Source organism: Solanum tuberosum, unplaced genomic scaffold (genome assembly GCF_000226075.1).
Source record: "Solanum tuberosum cultivar DM 1-3 516 R44 unplaced genomic scaffold, SolTub_3.0 scf00134, whole genome shotgun sequence".
Classification (NCBI taxonomy): Eukaryota; Viridiplantae; Streptophyta; class Magnoliopsida; order Solanales; family Solanaceae; genus Solanum; species Solanum tuberosum.
Window position 1 is genome coordinate 79,552 of NW_006239062.1, and position 21,834 is coordinate 101,385.

The window sequence follows — 21,834 nt, forward strand, 5'->3', positions numbered from 1 at the left end:
ATTTTGATTTAAGCTTTATTATAATTACCAACATCTGTGGACTATAATCTTTATTGGCCCATTCATAATTCTAAGTTTCAAACTTGAAATAATATATTAAAAGATAAAAACTATGAAAAAGTATAAGAAATATTTAAAAATTATATCAAAGTAAATATTTTTATGTATAAAATAAAATTTTAAAATTATATATATAATGTCGGGTTGGTTTTTTTTAGTTTAAACCAAACCAACCCAAATATAGTTGGGTTTTTTTTTCAAAACCAAACCAAGTCAAACCAAACCACTAGTCGGATTTTTTTTCGGGTTGACTCGATTTGTGGTTTGGTTCGGTTTTCGGTTCGATTTTGTACACCCCTAATGTATAATATGCATATACTTATAAAAAGTACAACTATGATCATAACTCAACTAAACCCTCTAACATACTTAAGAAAGATTATTCGGACAAGACCCTTGGCTACCTGAACTCTACTAATAATATAAATAACTATTAATACTCAAGATAAATTAGAGCTCTACGAAAGTAAGGAGGTCTCATCATATTTGGATGAACGTGATCCTAATGATGTGTCTCTCTTCCATCCTGAATACCTGAGTATGCATCGTTAAAAGTTGCAGCGTCGAATGACGTCAGTACATGAAATGTATGATATGTAAAATAGTTGAATGAAACACTAGCTAAAATTGAAAATGATGAGCTAAATGAATAGCTCTGAAGATAGACTGAAATAAAGTCAACTGAGTAGTATGAAATATGATTTTCAAATTAAAGGTTGGGAAATATTCTAAAACTGAATAATAGAAACATGACGTCTGCATATCTAAGATTTAGAAAAGAGAAACATCAAATAGTGTGCAAGATGCTTAAAAATACTTTTATCATCTGATGATAAAGTAAAATCGGTTTTATAACTTAAACTGAAAACATGTCTAAAAACTATATATGTTACTGCATAAATAATCATATATGTTCAAACTATAAAAGTATGTATATGATCTTTAAGTTAGAATTTCTTACAACTGACATAAATAATGTGAGCTCATGAGGCACTAACTTACAATCCCAATTGGGGAAGGCTGCCTTATACTTTGACAGTGTATGAAACCTATCTAGCTAGTGTGGATTCACATGCAAAATGGTGAAACATATGGTATCACATAGTTCTGAAACTTGGGCTCTAGAGCCTTCGTTCGCTCGGTGCTAAATAATCCTCTCAAAATAATCTATATATGCTCATATATAATATGTCATGAAAACTTAACTGAAATCATATTGTGAGTTTTTGCTCAAATTTGTAAAATTGTACTGTTGGTGAGACTAAGCTCACAACTATAGCATACTGATGTTTTGAGTTTTCAGGATAAAGGAAAATTTTCTTTGAAACCATATCTATTTGTAATGAAGAGTTGTAAACTTTCGTATTTTGCAGTGGCTAAACTTTCTTCAAAACATAATCTTTACAATTAGGTAACATAAAAACATAATTTCCTAAACTCTTTCCTGAATAATGCATTTAAAACTAAAAATAAGAATAAGAATATATATATTTTTATAATACTTCTGAAAAATCTTAAACATAGATCTTTAATATACATGAAACCCTTTTTTGCTACCCAAAATTCAATGTATTTTTCTATTAAAAGTGACTTTGTACACAAATATAATATTTGATGTAGTGCATTATTTGTCCAACAAGATCTTGTGAGATTTCAGAGTTCAACACTTAAATCTCACAAGATCTTTTCCATAATAAAAAAATGAATTGTGCTACAAGATCTTTCTTCTTCATTGATTTTGCTATATCACTGACTATTAATTGTACGATATTGATACATAAATTTTTATGTTGTTACCAACTCTTTTCACTTGAATACATTGATGTAAATACATTCTTGTGATAAATACACTATAGAAACACTCAAATATATTGATGCAAATGTATAACAGGGAACATATACATTGAAACACATGATACAAATATAAAACAAGGAACTAATACACTAAAATACATTGATATAAATTTATAACAAATCACAGATACACTCGAATACATTAATACAAAACAAATAACAATGAGCAGATACACTTGGTACAAATGCATAATCAGTAGAAAATACAAATAAATACACTTGATACAAAAGTATAACAAGAAACATATACACTTGAATAAATTGATACAAATTTATAATCAGTTATAGATGCACTCAAATACATTGATACATCATGAATAATAAGGACCATATATACTTTAATTGGTTCTTCAAATACATTCATGTGATGAATACACTATAGGAATATTCAAATACATTGATAAAAATGTATAACAATTAACAAGGATACTCAAATACATGAATACAATACATATACAAGTGCATTAATATATTAATACAATACATATATGGGTGTGTTTGATTCTAAATCCACCAAATCTACCTCAAATTTACACTAAAATCCTTCAAACTAAAGATATGAACTCCTCGTTAAATGTCCAATCTTTCAAAATATCACTCATTTAATTCTTACAATAATTTCATCATAAAGCCGCAATTTGAACTTAAACTTCAAAACGTTCTCTTATGGTTGTCAACGGAGTTTCACAAACCATCACGATTAATGCTTTATCGGAGCAAGGGAGAGAAAGCATGGCATCGTTGAGTTTGAATTTGGAGTGCATTCGAAGAATCATCCATGAAAAAAAAGGAGGAAAATCATTCATAAAAAAGAAAGAATGTTGCTAATTTTGGGAGAGAGAAGAGGAAGGAAAGATAATTGACAGATATAATGCTTAAAATAGTCTTGAAATACGTTCATTGAAAGATACACTTTTAAATTGATAGCTATTAAATAAATAATGTAGCTGTAAATTATAAAAAAAAATTAAAACTATAGTTGTGTATACATTGTTTAGAACTACAATTGTGTACATTAAACGTAACATATACTCCCTCTCTTTAAAAAAGAATGACATTTTTTCCTTTTAGACTGTTTAAAAAAGAATGACCTTTTCCTTTTTATGGTAACATTTTAATTTCAGTTTTTCACACAACATGTTTAAAGCCACAAGATTAAAGAGCAATTTTGTACATTTGACATAACTTTAATTTAGGATCACAAGATTCAAAAGTCTTCTTTATTTTCTTAAGCTCCGTGTCAAGTCAAACTAAGTCATTCTTTGTGAAACGGAGGGAGTATTTGTTTTACTATGTACTTTTTCTCTAGTTTGACTTGGCACAAAATTTATGAAAATAAAAGAAAAAATTGATCTTAAATATGTTGAAATTAAAGTGTTGAAAAAAATGAGTTATTTTTTTTAAAACTGACTAAAAAGAAAAATAGATGTTTCGAACCGGAGTATCTCTTTTGTTTTTTCATTTACATTTGCCAAACCATTGTGAGGTCAAAGTCAAGAGGGATATTTACTGTCAGCTTCTTCATTCTCCTCTCCTACATTGTTGGCTCCATACTCCATGGCCACTTTAATTATTAACAACTACTATTTGAATGCACTACTCTCACTATAACTATTTCTCTAAAAAACTTTCAAAAGTGCAACACACATCACATATATTTTTTTTCCATTTGTCAAATCTCACATACATTTTTTTCTCTCTCTTTGTATCGTCATGTCTTCGAAAAGTGCAAATGGTTACACCATTAACAACAGCTCCCCGCCGACATCTCCGCGGAACCGGCAAAATTGCCGGAGGAGATTACGCCGGCGGGGAAGTTTTGCAATGTTGCACCGGCGGAATTTTCTGCTGCTTGTCTCTGTTCTATACTTAACGGGATTGATCAGCTGCGTTGGCCCCCTGTTTTCCCTGCTGCAATATTCTGGTTTAGCAACTGGTGCTGTTTATCGTAGTCATGAGATTTTTCAGAAGCTTTGGACTGATATTGAAGCTGATAATTCTTCTTCAATTCAGGTAATTTTGCTCCTTTCATATATTAGCAGATCTAAACTGATGATTTTTTCCTGTTTTCGGAATTCGTGAAAACCCTATTCAACTTTACTTTTTGAAAAGCAAAAGGAAGAAGAGGAAATTAGTGTTAGTTGTTTTAGTTGAGTACAAATGGTAATTTAGCAAGACTCACATTTTCAATTTTACTTGATATTTTAGTGTATCAAGAGAAAAAAAAATATTAGATTTTTTTTTTTACATTTTAACCATTAATATTAGTTACTTATTCTTCAAATTATCTCACAAGAGCTAAAACTAAATATTAATTAATCTATGTGAATCCAAAGTTCAAATTGGACAACTAAGAGTGAATGGAGAGAGTATTTTTTGTCACTTTCTGTGATGGTCCAAAATTGTTGTTTCATTATGATTTAAGCACTTCTGTGATGGTCAATTCTCTTGAACTTTAACATGAATTTATTAGACCTTTTTTTTGGATGCTTTGAAAGCAAAATGTAACTTCTTTCTAAATTAAATACTACTCCTTTTAGTGACTAATTTTTCCACGTCTGATGTCACTTTGAGAAGTCGAAAAAAAATCACTTACTAGGAATCAAATTGAATTCTGGAAAAGCACACTGAAAAAGAAAATAATCTTGTTGGGCCCTGCAACCATTCGGATTTAGTCGGGCTCTAATGTGGGCTCCGTACATCGGGGTGGAAAAAAAAAACAAAGTAAATTTTAGGAATATCAAACATAAAAATCACATTAGCGTTCTATAGCTACAATTTTGTTACTTGCGTTTCATAGCAAAGGCATCTGACTCGCAGACATCTGATTTGTATTAGATCACAATGATTTGTATAAATCAGACGTCTGTGTCTATAAAAATTGTGTTTGCATATATATATGTTCTTTATGTTAGGCTAGAGTGGCGAGAGAGATTAGGAAAGAGGAGAGCGAGAGAGGACAGAGAGTGGAGAGAGGTAAATTATATATGTATATCGGTTAGATAATTGTGTATATGTAACTACTATATATATGTATCAATGATTGTGTTTGTATATCTGTATAAAATTTAAATTTGTATACAATTGAATTGAGTTAAAACCTTCGTATTTGTATTTGTATATCAAATCTCGCTGTCACTTTATACAAACACAAATTGTACATTGTATTTGTATAATTTGGGTTTGTATAAAGCGAGAGAGAGAGAGAGAAAGGCAAAAGAGAACTGAGCAGCAAAAGATTTGTATTAGTATAATTATAAGTGTATAGGACGGAGAAATATGTATTTGTATTTGTATATACAATTTCTCTCGCTTTATACAAACACAATCACAATTTATACATTTGTGTTTGTATAAAAGTGAGAGAGGTGAGGGAGAGAATTGAGGCCAGAATGGCAAAATGTTTGCTACGAATTAGAATTAAATGAAACTATAGCTATAACATTTATTTTGAATTAATAGTTTGCTATAAAGCACAATTTTCCCAAAAAAAAAACCAATAAAGGCATGCATATATACATAACACTTATATTTTTATATAAATAGATCTTTTATAATGGTATTTGGGCCAACTCACATGCCTCTCTCATTTTATCCCATCCCCTCCTCTTACAACATTTTGTAGGAAAACAAAGGAAGAATCTTGTTTTAAATATTGGGTTTTTGCAGATGATGAATTAGTCCTGTGATTATGTTAATCCTTGTTATTGTTTAACTTTCTGTTATGTTATAATAATTAGCTGAATTGATTCACCAATCTTATTGTAGCTTTCCTCTGTCTGGATATACAAAAGGAAGCTAAAAGAGCAAAAACCATGTTCCTTTGGGACTACTGCCTCAACTAAAGGTATCAAAATAACATGTTGTTGCTGTGCTAGATTTTGTTCTTCCTGAAAACTGAACTGCTCTCTGTATTTTGACATTTTGTCTGCATTTCACTTTCCATAACCGAATCATCGAATTGGATTTTGGTCAAAATTGCATTTTCATGATAAAATGACAAAATTATTATAGGTCATACCATCAATTTGCACTATCATTGGTGTTAGAATTTCCAAAACACCTTATAAATTTTTGTAATCAGATTTTAACTTGACCGAGTGCAAATTGATGCAGATTTAGTAGTTTTCATCTAGTCAAAATTGTAAAGTTGGTGGACACTATAAGAATGCATATAGTTACATTAAATTAAAAATCTAACAATAATGTATTATTTCAGATTCTTCGGGAGCCAATCTTTACTTAATTGTTGATGCCAATGGTGGCCTCAATCAGCAACGATCATCGGTATGTAATCTCATGCTGAGTCAAAATGCCACTGTATATTCCAAGTAATTTAAAACTGCAAATTTGTTATAGTAAAAACAACATGTGATCTATAGGTTTGGCTCATGTCACAAGTTCAAACTCAGCCAGAGAAGTTAGTATTAGTATTTACTGGAATATGTGTCACATCCTCACATATTCATTAGAGCTGTCAATATCGGTCAGCATTGCATAAATCATAGTAGCTATACCAACTTCCTCGCTAAGATCATATATGATTTCTCTACCTATAATACGAACATTGTAATCTTCATCAATTAAGAGAGGTTCAGTCAAAACGAGATTTTTTTTCACAAATCTGTTTTTGTTTGGCTCTGTAAACAAATTCAGCATACCGATCGTCTTCTTCATCCAAATCAACCTCTTTTCCATCTTCTTTGTCGTGAACTTCTCAAATCAATTTGGAAATCAAATTGGTGGCGTTGAAAAGAAAATTCAAATACTTTTAATATAATAGGTTATCGGTCATGTTATTCTTTATATTGTAAGAGATATGATCGTTTGAATATGATTTAATGGAAAAAGAAAAAGAAGTCACATCAATATATAGGCAAAAATCTATCCTAATCATGGCTAAAGTACAATGTTCTGTTCCTTTTCAACTTCATTTTTCTTTTTAAATAAATACCAAGTAAAGGTTTTCGACATAGCAGTGGTGGCTCAAATTAATTAGTGGCCTAAAGCCAAAAATAAATCCTAGCTTTTATTATTATTATTATTATTATTGAAATCCAAATTTATTTCTTCTTTTTAATGAAAAAGCTTTATTTTTTCTATGGTCTTAAACTTATAATATATCAAGATATTTTTTAATCTTGTGATTTTAAACATGTCATGTGGATGTTAAATTTAAAAATTGACAAAAAAGATTAATGTTTCGAAACGAACTAAAACAAAGACATAATATAATTTATTTATTTTCTAAAGAATACCTAATTAGAGAAGCAGTAAGAAGGCAGAAGTAATGCCGATTGCAGTTGTTGGTTTTTGGGTAGACCGGGGGAGTACCGGTTTGTTAGTTAGGTCAGTAATAGCTGATATAAATTGCTAAGCAGGTGATTAGACATTTTTTTGGTATTTCTTTATCCATTAATGTGAAATGATCATGTAGCTTAACCACCCTTATTGCTTTTACTGCAGATTTGCAATGCAGTAGTCATTGCTGCGCTATTGAATGCCACATTACTTATTCCTCGTCTGGAGTTTCACAATGCCTGGAGGGATTCGAGGCAAGTTTCCACATCAGTAGTTACTAGTGTGTTAATCCTACCAAGTAATGGTTGAAAATGTACACATCTTTTATCGCCTTTCCTATCTGATCTCAAGGTTCTATACTTTCTGAAATTACACATTTTACGATCTCAAGGACATCCTTATATGATGAAAGGATGTGCCAGACGGAAGAAGTGCATTGTTGTGTTGGATTAAGAAAGGTTTCCTATATTGCTTTCTTATTGAACTCTTCTTTCACATTCTTTGCCTTTCTGTATTTCTAACCAAGCACACCTAACTGCTAAAATGAAATAGGTGTAGGGTGATTGAAGAATATTCCTTTCCATTGACTAGTGTAGGTTCCGTCTCTACGTGCTTCATTCTTGTGCAAGGTTTCTCATGTTAAATCACTATTTCACGTTTGAATAACACCAATAATCACATCCAGTTGAACTTCTGTATTCACAAAGGTTATGTTTGTTGTTTCTGTTTTTGTCACAAAGCAGTGAATTTGGTGATATTTATGATGAAGACCATTTCATGTCCACCCTTAAAGATTATATAGAAGTGGTCAAAGAACTACCAACGGAACTGATGGAGAGATATGATTCTAATATCAGCAATATTCAGAATTTGCGAGTTCAAGCTTGGGCACCTCCAAGATATTACCTGGAAGAGGTTTATCCTGTCTTATTTAAGCAGCGGTATGCAATTTTTTGTTTTTTCAATTTTTAGTGGATGGCATTTCTTTCCTAATAGTTAAGAGCTGGCGTTGACATTAATATCACATTATTTTGTTACTTATGCAGACCTAATTTATTTGTACTCACTGGTTAGTTTATCATGCAGGGTTGTTCGTATTTCCCCCTTCGCTAATAGATTGTCAATGCATCTTCCATCTCATCTTCAGTTCCTGAGATGCTTTTCCAATTATGAAGCTTTGAAGTTCTCCTTAGCCATATCAGAACTTGCAAAGAAGTTGGTCAAGCGCATGATTGAGAGGAGCTCTAACTATGGTGGGAAGTATATTTCTGTCCACCTTCGCTTTGAGGAGGTACACTCTCTCTTCCTAGTAGTTCTACTTGCATAGGATTTTCTGGAGGTCCAGTGAATCTGTTGATCTTAAATCTAATGATGAAAAATCCATCTTATATGTGAAGGACATGGTAGCCTTTTCGTGTTGTAGTTATGATGGAGGACAGGTTGAAAAGTCAGAAATGGATGTAGTACGTGAGAAAGGATGGGGAAAGAAGTTCAAACAGAAATATCGTGTTATTGCACCTGGCCTCAACCGTAAAAATGGAAAATGTCCTATGACCCCTGTAGAGGTTAGACTTTATTTAGCTGTTTTCCTTTAAATAAAACTTGGATTTTCATCTGGAGAAGAAAATGAATTTATCAGCGTTATACTACCTAAGTGACATCCTGATGTATCTGAATTTATTCGTTGTAGGCTTGTAGCTACTCTTTTGTTTCATATATTTTTCTTTGTCAGGATAGGTTGGCATGATGCTTAGGGGTATGGGATTTGCCAAAGACACTCCTATATATTTGGCTTCTGGGAAGATTTACCAGGCAGATAGATATCTAGCACCTCTGCGGAAGATGTTTCCACTCCTACAAACCAAGGAGACTTTGGCAACCAAAGATGAGCTTGCTCCATTTGAGGTATATGTTGATGACAAGCCATTTCTTAAAGAAATAGTGTGTTGTACATCTAGACATGATTGATCGCCTGTCAATAATACCATCAAATGGACTAGATATTGGACCAACTGAGAAATGGATGTTGTCCTCTGTCTATTTTAGCTTGAACTGAACCTAAGTTTCTCGGATAAGTATTTTTTATTTTTTTGTTTTACAGGGTTATTCATCAAGACTAGCTGCTGTGGACTACCTAGTATGCTTGTTTAGTGAGGTATTTGTAACCACTCAAGGGGGAAACTTCCCTCATTTTTTGATCGGTCATAGAAGGTACCTTTTCAATGGACATGCCAAGACTATCAAACCTGATAAAATCAAGCTTGTAACTTTATTGCAGAACACAAGTACAAGGTGAGATCCTTTTCTTATAGCTCTCGTCTATGTTCTTCTCTTTCTGCTTCTCATATAACTGAAAACAAATTCGAGCTTTCTTTGCCTGTAAGCATTATACTTCTATAGGTAGAATTTGATGTGATTTCATGAAAGCCTCACTTCTTGATCTCAAAGGTAGCACTATATGTATTTGAGTCAACTTTTTTGCTCATGAATCATGATATTATCTAGTCGTGAATAATCTAACTAACCTGCATGCAAAAAGTAAATATCAAAAGAAATGGAATGAACCTGCCCCTAAAATTTATCATTTCAGAATGTTTCCGAGGCTGAATCTACCTTAATTTTGGAACACGGCTGTTAGAATAGGAGTAGGAACAAGAATAGTACATAGAATCCTACTTGGAAAAGGATTGTACTATAGTGTATGTGTTTGTGTAATAATGTAGATACAAAAATTCAACAGTACTCTTCTCCAATATTTCTCACATGGTATCAGAGTGTCTACTATCCTGTTAGAGAATCAAAGAATCAATGCCTCTTTGTTTTTTCTCAATTGTTTTTTGTTTTCCTTAAACTGCTAAACAGCTGGATTGATTTCAAGGATCAAATGGGATCAATGCTGGCTGAAAGTGATAGGAAGGGCATAATGGTACCTAGAGCTAAGAAGTCCACCAGAAAAGGTTCTATCTATTCGAATCCTTTGCCTGAATGCAGGTGCCTTTGGGAGTCAAAAAGAACTACCAACCGTAGTAATTCATACCTCATGGTAGATCACTGAGATTGTTCGATAGTTCTAAGTTTCTCTGATTTGAGCAAGCCGAAGTTGATCAATTAAGTTGGGATCCTTTTGCAAACACCAGACTTTATGTGTCAATGGGGAGTGGTAGAATAGATCCATAGTTGCAAGTCCAACGTTGATTACAGGAATCGAAGATCATCGTTAAAGCATCTCGAGATTTGCCTTAGCCGGCGAGGCAGGACATTTGATCTTATATGTAGTTGATATCAGTACCCTTTGTAGTACCTAAACTTCCACTTACTATATAGTAGTAGAAATTTTTTTGTTCTTTCTCTTTTCTTCTTAGGATTTGTTACTGCCTTTACATTTCTTCTGGAAATTTGTGCTCGTCTAGTCTACCAGTTGTAATGCTACAAGATATTTACTGATTAAATTTCAAGATTTATTGTGCCAGGTGTTTCTACCTTAGCAAGTATCTTAAGGTTTTTTGTAGCTTTATATAGTATTTGGACTGAGATGAGCTTAAGTAGAGCGACAGGAACAGTAAATTCTAAAGTTTAAGAAATGAATAATGTAAAACGTACAGTTTACGGCCTGTGTAGTTCGATGCAAAATACAAGCAAGTACAAAGTATACTGAAGTTGAAATGAGAATAATCAGTCATTCTGCCTTGAACCATTGCACATAAGTTTCCTGGATACTGATAAGTTCGATATGAAATGACCAGGACTTGAGACTCAAAATTTAAAATGAAAATAACTACGGCTACTTTTTGGTTTCCATTTTCCACATATTTAAACATTAATTTAAATAAGATGAATGAATCTATATCCTAAACTCGTTATTGATGACTTACAAGTTACAATCAACAACTCCTTCTGTCCTAATTTAAGCGCTAAGAAATAAAGGGAGTTTTTTGAATCTCAAATATAATGTCCACACTAACATGAGTTGAAACAAAAAAAATTGCTTCTACCCTGTCATAGCATCGGCCTAATTTTTTTTTGGGTTTTCTCATCACTTGATAACATTTTAACAGTGAAAATTATTGAGAATTTGTCATGGCATTTGTTCGAAAATACTAAAAATAAAATTCGCAAACAAAAAAAAAATTGACTTTACAAAATTCTATTTGTTCAAACCATTTTTGTGAAAGGGTTGACCTTTTTTCCTAAAGTAAATTTAGCTCAAACAAATGCTTTAACTGAGTCACTTGACATAAACCATGCAGATTCCAAAGAACTAATTAGATTTGGCTAGGCCAGATGGATGATATGAGGCTTACCTAATTTGTTTTCCTCAGCTGTGGGTATTTACATAAACAACAAGAAAATACAAATTCGAGATTCACGTGCAATAATTTGCATTAGGCTCTTCAAAATGTTTGCATGACGATTATTTAAACTAGGTTAGTAAATAGGGTAAGCTCAGGAAAACAATGGATTGTCTAAAGAAAGACACTATAACGTGTATTGTAAAGGGAACCAAAACAGAAAACATCCTCAGTGTTCCTGGTTTTCTTCATACGCGCTATAACATTGTCCAGGATGAATCAAGGTGTCATCATTGAACCAGAAAAACAGACTGGCAAGAAGAGGCCACCAAAGCAGCAGTATAATACCTCACCATTAAAGAAACCACCTGGAAAGGAACAAAAGAGCCACAATGAACATTGAACGAAGAAAAAAAAAAGCAAAAGATAAGAATTTTTTTGGACCAGATAAAGGGGACAATTTCCAGAGGATCTGGTAGATAGAAAAAAACAGTGCTCACTTTGAGGAAGCAAAAAGAGCATCAGCCTTAAACCCCGCAATACTACACAGCCATATAATACATGTTCTACAAAAGCTTCAGATTGTTAACATAGTTCAAACAAACAAACAATACCTCAATTCAGTAATACGAGCAAATCACATAACAAGAGCAGAGATTAGGTCTTTATTTCGGCAGTCTATGCAAGTGTTCATGAAAAAGATTGGGCCTCTTCTATGATTGAATTCTCAATATCCCAACCATTAAGATCTAGCCAATAGCTAGTATGAAAACATTTCTTAGTAAATTATAAAAAAAAAATCACTAAGTAAATAAATCTTGATCACCACCAGAAGCAAGACCAATTCCCCCACCACCACCACATACACAAACTAGGGAAACTTTAATACTGCACAGCAACAGCACGTTGGCTGAAAATACAATAATTAAGTATAAAATTAACCTGGCACATATTGTATGCAAGTATGTCCTATTTCATTGAGGGATTTATTAGTTCAATAAAGGTTAAGGTTTTTAATACAATGGGGCTTCACAAAATGTAATAAATCAGATGCAAATCTTGTTTAGCACACAAAACCAAGAAAAAATCAGGAAGTAGAACCTGACTCATCAAAGAACCTTGAGAGACTGGTGCAATAGCCTTTCAACATATAATACAAGGTTACATCATTCTAATGTTTCATCATTTCAAAAACACTAAATAATAAATCATCTAACTTTCTCAATAATCACCACATACTAAACATGGCACATTCACAACAATCCTCACTGAACACTCCCCAAACCTTCATTACTTTCCCCTTTTTTAGCCCTTATCTGCCAAAAATAGACATCTTGAACCTGATCCCGTTTGGTGATTAAATACTGGAAAACTAATTCTGGTATTGCGGGATAGCAAAGAGAAGGCCAGTAAGTATTCTAATTTCTATAAGCCTGTCTGCACCAGAAACCTTCTTGTCCTCAGTTCAGGCAGCACTACAACAGCTATGGATTAGCCATTAACCTGACTGTTACTTTTCCACAAGCTATCATTCTTTACAAATCTTCATAATACACCAAAAGTTAGCGAAAAGGTCTATTTACCTACTCAGTATGCTCACAGACACCTGTACTGGTTACTTATCCATACCCACAGTTCATGTAACATTGGAATGTGAGAGGATCCTACACAACGTCAAACTATTTTTTTTTTATTTGCACCGGGTGTCCGAGTCTCTTTGAGCCCCGACTAATCCCGGGGGTGCACAGGCCCTCGGCAAGGAGTTTCCCGCAAGTGCACCACGGTTAATTCAGGTTTTACCCAGTCCGATGGCCCTCAGAAATTGTTTTGCACCCCAAGTGGGGTTTTCGAACTTGAGACCTTGAAAGGGAGCAAACCCCAAGGCTCAAGTCAATTGCCAGCAGGCCAACCCCTGAGGGTTACACAACGTCAAACTATTATGCCAACTCAGCCCCGAGACTCACTCAAGATTGGAAAAGGGGACAACCTGCAATGCTGCCTCAGTATGGTAAAATCATGAACTATCCATCTAGATATTCAGTCTTATAAAATGAGTGTTTGAAACATGATCAGTCTCTTTTTATACTCTCCGTGCCTCTCTGCCCCACAAGGTAGGGGGTAAGGTCCGCGTACACACTACCTCCCCAGACTCCACTTGTGGGATTATCCGCGTACACACTACCTCCCCAGACTCCACTTGTGGGATTATACAGGGTATGTTGTTGTTGCCTATCTCTGTGATCCACTACTTTTAACTAAAGTGTACTGACTTTCCAATTCATTAGTCCTTCTATCCCATGATATCTGATTGTCTCTGCTTCAGACAAACTAGAGAAAGCGGCCTTTGACAAAGTATGTGTGTATTACTTCTTTAAATTTTACGTATTACTTATTTATATGGCAAATTTGAAACCTACCATTTTTTCCTATCTTTCAAATATCAACATTTATTTTCCCTTTTTTTACGTGCAGATTAAATATAAAGGAGGGTAAACTAATCCTTGAAAATTACAAACTTCACAAAATTGTTGATTCAAGTGGATTACATTTTTGTCCGAAGTGATTAAAATTGATTCTTCTTCTAGCAGTCTGTTCTTTTAGAGTCTGTTTGTAAATATTTTAGATAAGTTAACAATGAACATAAGATATTCTGAAAAGATAAATACATAAATAAACTAGCATTTTGCTCAATTGATTACCTACTCAACGGTTGAGTCCAAGAAGCATATTCCCTTGCTTTGGCAAGTAAGCAACATTAGGAGTCTTAGCCAAAGTCCCAGCAACTTCTCTAGAAGCTTCAATCCTCCTCAACTCAATCAAACCCATTCCAGCAGCTGCAGTAGCATCCGAAATCAGCTTGGCAGATTCGCTCTCTCCTTCAGCCCGAATAATTGCCGCTCTCCTCTCTTGCTCAGCTTTCATCACCACAAATTTCGACCTCTCAGCCTCCTGCTGAGCTACCTGTTTCTGCTCCACAGCTTTCGAAAACTCAGCTCCATAAGATAAGTGTGTGATCGCCACATCATCAAGCACAATATTGAAATCCTTGGCACGTTTAATCAAACTCTCCCGTACAAGTGCAGAGACCTGTGGACGATCCGTAAGGAGCTGATCAGCGTTAAATTGAGCCACAACAGCTTTGAGCACCTCATTACCAATAGAAGGAAGGACTTTTTCGTCATATTCAGTACCTAGGTTTTTGAAAATGTAGGGAAGGCGTGATATTTCTGGTCTAGAAAGAATACGTAGCGTGAGATTAACCATTTGTAGATCCTTTGTACCGGAGACTGAGGAGAAAACGTGAGGCCTGGTACGGATATCGAATATGAAGGGCTTCTGAAGCCATGGGATCAAGAAATGAGTGCCTTCACCAACGGTTTTTTCAAGGACACCATTGAAACGGTCGAAGAGAACGGCGCGTTGACCGCCGTCGACGGTGTAAAGGGAGGAATTGACAAGTGCGCCGCCGAGGCCGAGAGTGAAAGCGGCACGGGCTATGTTGGTGAGGAAGGAAACAGCAGCTTGGCTACCCATTGTTGTGAATGTAGAAACAGAGAGACTGAGATTTTAGATTAGGGCTTAAGAGAAAAGAATGGAGGGTTTTAGAGCAGAGAGTTTGGATTGCTGTGCAAGTTTAACATTTTGGAATAATTTATTTTTTTCTATTTACAAAATTAGATTAATATTTACTATCATATGTAGCACTATTTTAGTACCATATATCAAAATATAAAAGGGAAAAATTACGTGGTTAAGTAAACTTATACTATTGAGTTAGTCATCATAGCTATAGTTTTTTCATAATTATCACTCGCGACTAGCATTAACCATTAATTATGTGGGCTGACTTCAAATTTATATAATTAATCACGTTTGTACAATTTGTATAATTCGCAACTAACAATTCTTCATTTGATTTGTATTTTGTATACAATGGTTTGTATTTGTATATGACGATGATTTCCTTTGATTTTTCAGTTTTATCACCATTTACATTCAATCTTTTTTTTGTATAACCTTTTAAAGTTTGTATAAACGTGTAGTTTTCAGATTTTGTATAATATAATTTATATAATGTAATTTGTATAATATATTGTAAAACTGTTTAAAGTTCATATGTTTATGTTTGTATCAATTCATTATTTCGAGTTTTGTCATATTTGTATAATTACAGACTTTGTATTGCTCAATTATACAAACGTACGCGAATTATACAAACGAGATGTGAATTATACAAATTGTTGTCATCTCGCTCGCCTCTCTCCTCCCTCTCCCAATCTCGCTCGTCGGATATACAAATACATATGTATACCAATTACTATATACAATTATTTTGACAGATATACATATATAATTCACCTCTTTCTCACTCTCTGCCCTCTCTCGCTCGCCTCTCTCCTCTCTCTCCCAATCTCACTGGCCAATCTCCTCCCTATAACATGTGGCTACGACTCGTAATTAGCAAACTATAATTATGGAGCATAATTAAGCTATTTTTGAGTGGTTATATGCGAAAGTTCCCTCATATAAGATAACACTAGTTTTCAATCAAAATGTAAAAAAACCCGACTTTGAATTTCGCTCATAATTTTATGTATATGATTATATAAATTTAATAGGAAGTTAAGGTTATTTTATTAAACTAAGTCATTATTTAAATCAATTCATCAAAGTAGTACGTTTTTAATTTTTTTACAGAACTAGTATTCCCTCTGGTTTTTTTTATATGCTATCCTTACTATAAATAGTTGGTTTGTAATAATTGTCATTTCATAAAATCAATTTATAATTAATTACAATATTCTTCATAATCCTTGATAGTTAATTAGTCTTGAATATAAATATTTGACCAGCCTAGAAAAACTAATAAGTAATTAATGTTCATTGTAATTACAGCATACATTGATTAATTACTCTTACCATTGCACTACTTTATAAAATCTTATTTTGAAAAAGAAATGTCAACAAACAAATTAAAAATAAAAGACGAAGAAAAGAAAAATTGAAAGTTGAAGCTTCAACAAATTTTATCAAGGAAGATGACACTTCAAAAGGTTTAAAAGGAAGTAAAAATAGAAGACTCAACCAAAATATGTGAAGGCCAATTTGAGAAAAATCAAGATCCAAATAAAGGAGTTTTGCACAGTCTCGACTTGAATATATTTTCAGATTAAGGAGAAAAAGTATACAAAGATGAAGAATTACAACAACATTTAATACTATGCTAGAAAAATTACTCCCAAATTTTTATTAAGTCTGTATCTTTTTTTTCTTGTGATAGATAAAGAAAAAGTAGCTCATAAACTAAAATCTAGCATATTTATCATTTATTGAAAAGTTGACTTTAAAAAAAAACATAAAAAATAAGGATAGAATTGTAAACTTACTTAGTTTCTTAACGCAAGTGAAATCTAAAAAGGTGACATATAAAGAGGAACAAAGGGAGTATAAATGTATTTCTCAGAAATGTTTTTAGGGCATATTTTATTTTTAAAAGTTGAGTTGTGTGAAATATTGTGGTTAATGGCGTTAAGTTAAAAAAAAGGTTACTATAAGTAACGTTTTTAGTCCAATACGGTGATGTGAGTTACGTTTTTTAATTTTTTTACAAAACTAGTATAAACTTATTTCTCAATAACGTTTTAGGGCATAAAATATTGTGGTTGGCGGCGTTAAGTTAAGAAACGTTACTGTGAGTAATATTTTTAGCTTAATATGTTACTGTGAGTAACGCTTTATAATATGTCACTCTGAGGTACGTTTTCCACCTAAAATGTTACTCACAACAACGTTTCTTGAGAATCCAATCACGAGTCATCTAATCCTGCAAATTTAAAACATTACTCACTGAAACATTTTAATTACACCTAAAATGTTACTCATAGTAACGTTTCTTAAGAATCCTACCTTAAAAACACGATTGTGAGTTATGACACTCTGTTAAAGTCATATTCCTCCATTTTCCAAATTGACATATGATTATAAAATAAATCTTGTTGTAAGAAATGTTCTGCATATTCCAACAATATTCAGCAAAGTTTATACTTGTGTGGCCCATTGTTGAAATAATATTCACAAAACTTCATTATGTTTGAATTAAATAAGTCAAGTCAATATATAATATTATGTTAAGTTCTTACTATAGCTTTAAAATTATTCTTTTTGATTTATTAATATTAATAAAAAAAGATATCTTATTTTTAATTATGTGTAGGATAAAAATGGCAAACTTTGAACATAATGTTATGATTGTTTTGTATTGGGTGGCAAAATAATTACTGATATGAACGGATTCAGTTATTTTGAATGTGCTAGAACAATTATTAGCATGTCTACCTCAACTTATTATGTTATATTGGTTAGATTGTTGCATGAGAAAATGAGAATAATTAGTGAAAATATTCAAATGAATATTTCTGAAAAATATTATTGTTCAACTTAAGGTAATGATACAAAGTTCATTAAAGAAAGACTTACAAAAATATTTCTTGCAATTCAAGGGACTGGACTAAGATCCACATGAAATCTCAACCAATATAGAATATTTTGCGTAATTTACTTTCTTGTTTTATTGTTTATTTACTTATTCAATTGTTAAACAGCCGACTCATTAATTGTCTTATAAATAAACATAGAATAAAAAAGGTTTTCAATTTACCATGTCTCCCTCCTGCACTTTCAATTTTTTAGGCGAAGGTTTAAAAATAAGATTTTGTGGTTTTCTTCTTCCTAGTTTATCTTTAATTGAGGATTTATAAATGTCTGAATCTTCAGACAATATTTCTAACATATAGATTGAGAAAATATGTATTGTTTCATGTTAGCTATACAAACTAAATTTTAATTGTGATAAATTTGATTTCAAAGTTTGAGAATCATACTTCAACTTGCAATTATTCAGATGAGAATTCATGGTAAATAAACATTTTAAACATATAGTGTTTTTGCTTGTAAAACAGTGGCAGGTTAGTATTGATAGGCTGAATGGGTTTAAATGGGTGGACATTTTAATTCATATTTGGGTTATGTAAAATTCAATAGGAGAATATCATGATGTCACTAGACTTGTTTGTTTTAGGGGTAAATATGAGCCAAAAAAAATAAGGATAGGGGCATCGATGGACCAACAGGTTAATTGAGGATAATGATAATCCAAATTAAATAAATTTGGTATTTTTTGCCCTTTTTCATAATAAGAATACGTATTTTATTTGCATAGGTGGAGAAATAACCAAAAAAAAAAAGGGCATAATACATAAATATGATCTTTAACTTGGCGTCAGCTAGTAACTATGACTTTTAATTTTGGGTGTGCACAAGTAGACACTTAAACTTGTATAAAATTGAACAAATTGACACATTCGTCCTATATTGCACCCTACGTATATTATGTCATGTAAGACACATGTGCCTACTTGTTCAATTTTATACATATTTAAGTGCTACTTGTGCTTACTCAAAATTGGAAGGCATAGTTGTCCGTTGAAACTAAGCTAAAGATGATGTTTATATATTATGCCAAAAAAGAAAAAGAAAAACTTACAGTGACTGAATCAAAATAAGACAACTCAAAGTCTAACTAACTAACTGGATAGAAACTTCTTGAATTTATATTGAAAAGTATCACAATAATTAAATTGTCTGATATGGATACTCACCAACTAAAAGTATACATTAATATCCAAGATTCTTTCCTATGTACCAAATACACCTAACAAAGCAAAGTCTACAGACTACATCCTTCTACCATCCACAATAAATATATATAAGTCTAGCTAATTTGTTTCACCCCTTTCTAATGTATGGTCAAACAAAATCATACAAGCCTTTAATTCATTAAATTGATCGATCAGCGCAGGACTTAATTAAATTCATACCATAGATGTCTAATTTGTATTCCCCTCAAATTGATCCCTCGACTCTAAGCACCATTGGTCATTGAATTTCCAGTTTGGTTGGACCGTTGTGCATTTTAGAACTAGCTACAATATAGTCTACTACACATCCTGACTTAACTCTCTTACATCATCAACAGATCCATCAAATACCCTCCACCCATAACTAGAGTGTCCGAGTTCGAATCATAGAGTGAATTTTTTTTAAGGGAGGATCTGAATTAGTCGGATGATTTCAAAAAGAAAAATATATAAACTATTTGCAGACTATTAACTAGAGTTCTTGCGTTCTAACTTCTAACCATGGAATGTAGAAATTTTGGCAGGGAAGATAATGGATCTTATACTAGGCAAATTTCGATTAGTTGGATAGTAAATTTCAAATATCAAATGTTTTTTTTTAAATAAAATAATTAATCTCACTTAACAATGTTAAGTGTACTGTATAGATCAAAAAGAAGGGGGACGTGTTGCCTTTCCTCCATATACAAGGCTGAGAAATCCCTTATATTATTACAAAAAAAAAGGAATTAGTGTGTGTTCTATACACCACACAACACCTTCCTTATGGCAAAAAAGTTGGCCTTTTAGAAGGTAACGAGAGGTTCACTCGAATCCCCTTAGTAAAACAATTACACAATATATATAAGATTTTTTTGAATTTTATAAATATATATATAAAACTTTAACCTCCTTAACATAAGATTAAAGGTTGACTTGTGATTGAGATCAGATTTCAAAATTCCCCTTGAGGTTCTACGTTCAAGTCTCGTCAATACATTTTTATTTTCCGAAACTTCATCATTGGACATTTAGAAGTTCAAGTCTCAACAATACGTTTTTATTTTCCAAACCCCTATCATCATGGGACACTGATCAATTCAAAAACAAAAACATACATATTTTTATTTTCCGAACCCCATCATCACTTCAACATTCAATTCAAAAAGAAAAACGTACAAACTGTTTGCAGTATATATATATATGGTGGTCGAATCCATTAGTAGAAAACATAAAAGAGCAAAAAGACTAGAAAATAATCAAATTCACTCTAAATTAACACATACTCCAACCAGCAATGCTCTCAGCCAAGACTAACTTATCAATGGTAACTCTTTCACCAAACCTATACGAAAACCTCAAAACACCTTGAGATTGAGCGCAACCCTTATGTACAGGACAAGTCATGATAGCACTACCTCCACTAGCATACGAATACTCGTATAGCTCCTTCATAGACATATGAACTTCACCGATATATCGATCTCCGAGCTTCCTCTTGCAGTATAACTTAATCACTAACATGTCATTTGGATACTGAATCATCCACTCTGAGATTGTATACTTCATACTAAAGTTCCATGCCGGATTTATCTCCCCATGCTTGTCCGTTGGGGACCGTTTTTCGGTGTTAGGGTTGCTACCTATGGAAACCCTAGCATGAACTTTCATCTTGAATAGCTTACGAACATCTTCAAGATCACTTGCTGATATTAGAGTTATTTCAAATTTTCTACAATCCATTTGTATATTTATTTTTTTTGTGTGTTTTTGAGTTAGCTAGTTGTGTGTGCACATAAATTTATATTATATTTAAAATATGTGCTACTATGAGTATTATGTGGGGTATGTGGACAGAGGAGACTTTGTTTGTTCGATATAGAAGACTTTTACTTTAGAGGAAAAAACCAAGAAATGGGGATAGTCTTCTCTATTGTTTGGACTTTTATTTTGTTTAGTACTCCCCCTCGGTCCCAATTTATGTGACACATTTCGTTTTTTGAGAATTAAATAATTTAAGTTTAACTGAAAATTTGCTCATAAAATCTTCAAATTTTTCAAAGTGAAATTTATATATTTGTAAATTACATAAAAAATATTATAAGTCACAATAATTGATAATTCAAAATATTTAAAAGATATATGAAAATTTTACGGTCAAAGATAGAATTGTTTGAATCTTAAAATTCGAAATGTGTCACATAAATTGAGACACAAAAAGTATATAAGTTTATGTTATCCACCTGTGGGTTTGGAATTTGGATAATTAAATAAAACAAGAGGGGAATTAAAGAAGAGGGTAGTGAGTGAGTTGTAGACTTTGTCTTATACTTATCGTTCATTTTTATTTAATCGATTATATTAAAATAGATGTTAGGAGTATTATTTTATAGTACCTATTTTATTTTATTGTTAAGTAACTTTAAATGAGTGGTACTTTATAATAATTAGGAGTGATATGATAAAAAGATACTGGTAATTTTAGTTTTCATATTATTATCTTATTTTAATTTTGATCCTCGTGTTATTAGACAAAACACGTTTGACATTTAATTAAATAGAATATATAGTTTTAATACTTATACCTAACTATGAATTATTAACACCGTTAGCTTTTGATTTTCTTACTACAGGAAAGAAAGAAGGGATAAATA

General features: G+C 32.4%; 3 protein-coding genes across 4 annotated transcripts; 1 reads left to right on the plus strand and 2 right to left on the minus strand.

The window, feature by feature from the left end:
* Positions 1 to 3,419: 3,419 nt before the first annotated feature.
* On the plus strand, positions 3,420 to 10,559 carry LOC102600825 (uncharacterized protein At1g04910-like). The gene is made up of 10 exons (XM_015310678.1): positions 3,420 to 3,927; positions 5,683 to 5,761; positions 6,134 to 6,201; positions 7,381 to 7,469; positions 7,959 to 8,156; positions 8,302 to 8,506; positions 8,613 to 8,780; positions 8,953 to 9,120; positions 9,317 to 9,507; positions 10,078 to 10,559. The coding sequence occupies exons 1-10, from the start codon at positions 3,628 to 3,630 to the stop codon at positions 10,268 to 10,270; spliced, it is 1,659 nt and encodes a 552-aa protein (XP_015166164.1). The 5' UTR covers positions 3,420 to 3,627; the 3' UTR covers positions 10,271 to 10,559.
* A 985-nt stretch (positions 10,560 to 11,544) lies between these two features.
* On the minus strand, positions 11,545 to 15,155 carry LOC102583869 (prohibitin-3, mitochondrial-like). Of its 2 annotated transcripts, none has more exons than XM_006351808.2 (2): positions 14,204 to 15,155; positions 11,545 to 11,872 (listed from the first exon to the last, which is right to left on the minus strand). In XM_006351808.2, exon 1 carries the CDS (start codon positions 15,036 to 15,038, stop codon positions 14,208 to 14,210), a length of 831 nt encoding a protein of 276 aa, XP_006351870.1. In that variant the 5' UTR covers positions 15,039 to 15,155; the 3' UTR covers positions 11,545 to 11,872; positions 14,204 to 14,207. The 2 variants fall into 2 exon arrangements, with proteins under 2 accessions (XP_006351870.1, XP_015166165.1); XM_015310679.1 differs by lacking the exon at positions 11,545 to 11,872 and adding an exon at positions 11,923 to 12,070.
* Positions 15,156 to 20,455: 5,300 nt separating this feature from the next.
* On the minus strand, positions 20,456 to 20,923 carry LOC107061428 (protein SRC2-like). The gene has a single exon (XM_015310668.1). It carries the CDS (start codon positions 20,921 to 20,923, stop codon positions 20,456 to 20,458), a length of 468 nt encoding a protein of 155 aa, XP_015166154.1.
* Positions 20,924 to 21,834: the final 911 nt, after the last annotated feature.

Bases quoted from the DNA above. Each gene is read 5' to 3' on its own strand.
- LOC102600825 (XM_015310678.1), top strand. From the start codon at position 3,628: ATGTCTTCGAAAAGTGCAAATGGTTACACCATTAACAACAGCTCCCCG. The intron at 7,470-7,958 runs GCAAGTTTCCAC...GTCACAAAGCAG, and splicing joins AATGCCTGGAGGGATTCGAG to TGAATTTGGTGATATTTATG. The intron at 9,508-10,077 runs GTGAGATCCTTT...ACTGCTAAACAG, and splicing joins TTGCAGAACACAAGTACAAG to CTGGATTGATTTCAAGGATC.
- LOC102583869 (XM_006351808.2), bottom strand. From the start codon at position 15,038: ATGGGTAGCCAAGCTGCTGTTTCCTTCCTCACCAACATAGCCCGTGCC.
- LOC107061428 (XM_015310668.1), bottom strand. From the start codon at position 20,923: ATGGATTGTAGAAAATTTGAAATAACTCTAATATCAGCAAGTGATCTT.